The 6000-nt window shown below is 45.0% G+C and overlaps 1 protein-coding gene across 3 annotated transcripts in view; it reads right to left on the reverse strand.

Moving 5' to 3' along the window:
* Positions 1-5026, reverse strand: part of HTR7 (5-hydroxytryptamine receptor 7) — a 29569-nt gene extending 24543 nt beyond the window's left edge. For 2 of the 3 annotated variants that reach the window (XR_009487205.1, XM_059851599.1), the window contains exon 1: positions 4292-5025. Coding sequence is in view for 2 of the 3 variants with exons in the window: in XM_059851599.1 (XP_059707582.1) it covers positions 4292-4818 (527 nt within the window). In the remaining variant the exon portion in view is untranslated. Of the gene's footprint in view, positions 1-4291 lie in introns of all 3 variants that reach the window. The other variant, XM_059851598.1, reaches the window with a different exon arrangement.
* Between the last annotated feature and the right edge of the window lie 974 nt (positions 5027-6000).

The following is a 6000-nucleotide window of genomic DNA, read 5'->3' on the forward strand; positions in this document are numbered from 1 at the left end:
TTGAATTAAAAATTGCTACTTATGCAGTTATCTTGTGGATACTCTCCAAAACAGCATTTCTGTAGCTATCTTGGGTCAGAACAGCATGATGAATCAGCATGAAAACACCACCAGTTCAAACACAATTAATTCCCTTTTTTTTTTTTCATTCCCCACTAAGATGTGGTTTGTATCCATCCCTCACAATTCACTCATAATGTTTTCTCACTCTTAAATGTAAAAAATGTAAAGGAATTGTGATGCGATATGATCTATTTAATTCAGAACCAGAAAAGTGGAGCCTTAAGAGCTAAAGAAAAAAATATACCAACACACTAATAGGAAATTCTTAAAGAAGAATTCAACTCTGTTCACAAAAGCCTCTGTAGCTCCTACTACAGAGCTAATACTCAAATCGCAGATGGAGAGAATAGCAAAGGTAATCATTGGCTGAGTATCAAGTTGTATCAAGTTGTCTTGCCTGTTTAATCCTTTAAAAATTTGAAAAGGCAGAAATACTCTTGCCTCTCCATCATATCTGTTTTTGTTCTGACAGCAGATATCTGTAAGCTATCTGTAAGCAGATAGCCTTCCTCCAAAGTGAGGGTTTAACTAAGATAGAGATACCTAAAATATATGTACATCTCATGTCCTTCTGACAAAGATCTGTGAAGGTTTTTATGTTGTGGAAGAAAAGGGAAGATATGATCTGAAGAAAAGCACAATAGTCCAAATCTCTGCAAATTTAGATCTTTGTGGATAATCAAACAAGCTTTCCAACCTAGCTGCTTCCTTGTGCACCCTGTGCAAAGTTAGATATCCCCATAATAGCACACCAACATCTACTTTGCACCCTTATAGTCTGCACAACTTAGAACAGAAGCAACTTAAAACGTACAAGAAGTGCTTGGTGTGTCTAACTAGGAAAAAAAATACAAGTTTTTCCAACAGAATGAAGCCAGCCCATTTGTATACCCTATGCAAATATGCTTCTTTCAGGAGCTGATATATTCAGCTAAAAACCACATCCACCACTAAGGGCTGTGCAGCAAAATCTCTCTGTGAGCAATAGGCTTGCCAGCTGCTGGCATTTCAGTGCTCTCAGTGGCATAAGCTGAGTAGCACATATTTGTGCAAGGTAAACAAATCAAAAAGCCTTTTCAATTTACTCATTTTATCCTTCTTGGTAGCTCCTCAATGCCTCTGTTTTACTAACTAAATTGTTTGTTTAATAAAAGGTATTATTTCTCTTTAGAAACCCTAACAGTTTGTAACAAATTTGGTTCTTTAAGATTAATTCAATAGAAAAATTCTTTCAACTATATACCTGATTCTCATATCTGCTTCAGGAAGAACCTAGAGATTTAACAAATTTTAAAATAGCCAGTTTATTTGATCGCTCTGCACTGCTTGCAACAGCCTCATCTTTTACTTCAGGAGAGATGTCACTGGACCAAAACAAAAGTTGCCTATAGTGCCCTAAAGAGATGGGTGACAGTGCAATTCCTAATTACATTTCAAAACATTTCTTTGTCCTGTCTTAACCCTGGTTCCTAAAGAAATGTCTCCGGTGTAACCTCAGGATCGTCAAGATTTAAGTACATCTAAATGCCTCAGGATAGTGGCCAACTTGAAGGACAGTGAATTTCATTCACATTCTCTGCTTCTGGAATTTCTGATCGAAATTTCTTGGTCCTGTGTTTGTACAAGTTGCCCTGGGATGGTAAGACTAGTAAGGGAGGGATCACTGGTAATCTTCTCTTCCTACATAACAGAAAACATGGAAGTGGTTTCACCAAAGCCTTGGAAAAATGGTCCTTGTGAAAATGGTCTGAGCCTGCACTGTGTGCATTGTGATTTGCAGCTCCTGTAGCACAAACAAAATTTAAACTGGAGGTATGTGTTTTCAGAGATAAAATTTCCTCAGTGATCATTCAAGGATTTCCTAACTACATACAAGAACAACTGCCAATAGGACAGTACTACTACCATTAACACCATTACCAAAGCTATACTGGCAACATTCCATCATTCACATTTGATTTCCATACTGCCTCCCTCCCTGCTTTGCATATTTTGTAGATATGCACTATTCAAAGATTTCTTAAAATCCAAAACTCATATTTGGCTGGTTTAGCAGTATTGCAGCAGTATAAGATTAATTATTTTCAAATAGGATTACAAATCATGGAGATTTTTAAATTCTTTATTGCCGAGTAGTAGAGACATTTTGTTAATGAATTGCTGGCTTGTCTCCTTTTATTTATGTTACCCACTATCTCAGCTATATAATGGATTTAGGTGACAGAGGTTAAGCATCATAAGTCACAGAATTTTAATTTCAAGTAGGTAGCAGACAACAATATAATGAATTATGAAGAGATGATGTTCAATAAACATTCAGTGAAAGAAGTGAGAACAAAAAGACAAGAGAATAATTCTAGTTTAAATCAGCACTTGCTGGTGAAAATCAGCCATTTACAAGTGGTTATGTTTTTTCTCAATACAGAGATATATCTCTTGTTAGTATTTTAGGGGGAGAGGGGAGTGGAGGGAGAACTGAGAGAACAAGAGATGCAGTAATCAGTGTCACCAGTTCAGTCAAAGCCCCTGTTCAGCACACAGCAGTGACCTCAAATGTTAAAATAAGAAATAGAAAAGAGCAAAAGCCCAGTGCTACAGTGTGAATCATCACACATCCTTAAGAAAGCTTAATTATGTTAACCTGTTTTCAAAAGGTTGGTAGAAATGGAGATGGAGAGCTCAGAGATGGACATAAGAACAATCAAAGAATAGAAATACTTAATGGGGAGAAAGTGTAAAAATGAAATCACCTATCTTACAAATGGAATAGAAAAGCAGAGAATAACATTGGGAAGGTAGATAAGCCTATTCATATTCTCTTGCAATACAGGAATTAAGTTTAAAAATCAACTTAGATAAATTAAAATTAAGCAAATGTCAATGTAACAGCAATTTAAAAAATCAAACCAACACCAAGAACACAGACCGTTTCATACTGTCAAAATCTGTGTGTGGATTTCATTGCTACAAGATGCTTTTCAGCATTCAGATAACTGCTGGCCAATACACAAGTCACTAAATAACAAGTACTAGAGCAGAGGATGCTTGTACAGAAATCAAAGTTCTGAAATTAACACAAAATGTGATGCTTCCTGATAGGAAACAACCTCCATTTACTGTAGGAATCGCTTTTGTAAGATTGTTGCTTTGCAGAAACCCAGTGCAGAGCTTTTCTTAAAACTTTCTGAAGTAAACAGTCAAGGCTGCTGTTGGGTATCAGAGTTGGTAAACTACTTCTAAAGTCTAGTTACGAGGTTTTTCAGTTTTGGCCAATTGTGTGAAATTTTAATGAAAAATTACTTTCTAGCTGTTAAAATACTCTGCATAGAATTTAGGCTGTGGAAAAGGGAAGCTACAGGCTGCAACTTATTCCAGAATAGAACCTGCATGGGAAAAAAGGAATCTGTCAGCCTTTCTCTGTAAAGGACTGACATAGGCAAATGTGGGCTCTTTGGTATGGTTTTTACATCAGAACTGAACACCTAAGATATTTTTCTCCAGTGTGTACACACCTCCTTGTTGCCTCAGTGACTGTATCATTTGGAAGAAGCTAAATGCCAATGAGCATAACTTGGTTTTTAAGACAGCAGGTGCAAATTTTTAAAAAGCAAACATTTGAAAGTAATTTTTCCTTCAAACAAAACATTATTTGTCAAAAATTAAATTGAGCGATTCTGGGATTGTCCTAGAATAAAGATAAAACCTTAGGAAGCTATAATTACTGCGCCTTCTCTGGTCTGGTAAAACTCCACTGAACCCAGTGAGGTTGCACTGTCACTTTGAAAGAATCAGCTCAAATCTACCTGGGGTATAAAGCAGTTTAAAGACATACGTTCCAAATTTTAAAGCAGTTGGAAATGCCCTATTTACTTGCATAGAGCCATGGTAAACGGTGACAGTTTAGGTCCGGTTTTGCTCTGACACCCTGGCTCCCGAGCGGCAGCAAGGAAATTACCCAGAGGGACAACCAGGCACCTGGGCTGGCGTTCGGGCGGCAGCTCACCCTGCTCCGGCGGGCTCCTTCGAACAGAGAGGCTGCGGGCAGGCACTCGCCTCGCTCCCTGCTCTGAGCACGGCTCATTTCCAAGGGACCCGGAGGAGGAGGCAGGAGAGCGCAGGTGGGACCGCTCAGCGCGGGTTCCCCGCGCCGGGGCTGCGGGCAGCGGCACGGCCGGTCCCCGGAGCGGCGGGAGGCCGGGGCAGGGCTCGGGGCGCCGGGCTCTCTCACCTGTCGATACTTATCACACAGAGGGTCATGATGGAGGCCGTGCAGCACATGACATCCATGGCGATGAAGACGTTGCAGAAGAGGCGCCCGAAGATCCACTCCCCGCCGATAAGGTCGGTGACGCTGACGAAGGGCATGACGGCCAGGGCCACCGAGAGATCGGCCAGGGCCAGCGAGACGATGAGATAGTTGGAGGGCTGCCGCAGCTTCTTCACGAAGCAGACGGAGATCACCACCAGGCAGTTGCCGGCGATGGTCAGCAGGGTGATGAGGCAGAGCACGGCCCCGATGAGAACTTTCTCCGCGCTGCCGTAGCTGAGGATCTGCTCCCCGCACTGGGAGTCGTTGACGGGGAGGGGGCTCGCCGTGGGCAGCGCCGACGGGGGGGGCGACGGGCCGAGCTTGGCCAGGCTGCGCGGGGGCCAGGAGCCGGCGATCATCCTGCCGCCGCTCAGCGCCCGCGGCTCCTCCAGCACCAGGGGCCGCAGGTTACCGTAGAGGTGGCTGCCGTTGAGGGCGAGCACCATGTTGGCGTGAGCAGCCCATGAAGCCTCGCCGCCCGTTCTCCGGCTGTCCCCGGCGCCGGGATGCTCGGGCTCCTCCTCGGGCGCCCGGCGCCGCCCGCCCCCTCGCAGCCGGCCGAGCGGCCCGTGGGAGCCCGGCCTTCAACTTCCCCCGGGGCAGCCGGGCTCGCCCGCGGCGCATCCCGGGCGGGCACGGCGCTATCGCCCCCGGCCCGCGGGCAGAGGGGCGGGCGGGGGCGGCGGCCGCTCCCTCCCACCCGCGCCCATCGCCCGCTCCCACCGCAGCTGCTTTCCGAAGGCGACGGGATGGGAACCGCTCCGCCTCCCTCTCCCTCCTGCCCTCTGAGCTGCAGGTGGGGCGCGCCCCTTCCCCGCGGTCCGGGGAGCCGGCTCCTCCTGTGGCTTCTCCTGCGCGGCCGCCCCAAGCGAGGGGCGCTCTGGGAACCCCCTGTATCTATGTATACATGTGTATTTATGTATATGTGTTATATGTACACAGGTCTCACCCGGGAAGCGGCGGGCTGGCGCAGAGGCGGCCGCAGGCGGAGCTGGCCCGGCCGGAGCGGGGTTCGAGCCTCTCGGCTTGCCGGCTCCGGCACAGCCCTGTGTATGTAAGCACTTCTCTGTGTATTCAAGCTTGCAGATTCTTCTTCGTAATAAGTTGATGTGAATACCATCACCTATAGTTTCTCTTTATTCATAATTTTATACACTGATTTTGAATTTATTCAGTGTTCCATGTGTAATTCCTTCCATAAAGCTAAAACCAACAAACTCCTATTGCTTGAAGTACTGCCTTTTCTTGTAGGTTCCCTGGACTCTTAGATACAAGCCAATTTCTGGGACTCACTAGCTTTCTCAGTTCTTTAAGTCCCATTCTTGCCTTCAAGTGGGGTAAAAATTAACTGTTTGAATTGTGAGTTACCCATGGGATGCCAGCAAAAGATCACACGCCTTGATGTAGTAACATGCCAGACAGTAAGGACTAAAACCATGAAACACCTGCTCCTGAGTGCCCCTCACATTGTCAACATGAGAGAGAAGCCAGGTGAATTAGAGAAAGACAGAAAAGAAAAAACATTGTTCCCAGATGTATCAATAACTGTGAGGTTTAAATGAGGGGAGATCTTGCAACAACACAGAAAGTTTTATTGAAGTATGCATGGGACAGGGAAGAACTGTTTG

This window comes from Haemorhous mexicanus, chromosome 7 (genome assembly GCF_027477595.1).
Source record: "Haemorhous mexicanus isolate bHaeMex1 chromosome 7, bHaeMex1.pri, whole genome shotgun sequence".
Lineage (NCBI taxonomy): Eukaryota > Metazoa > Chordata > Aves > Passeriformes > Fringillidae > Haemorhous > Haemorhous mexicanus.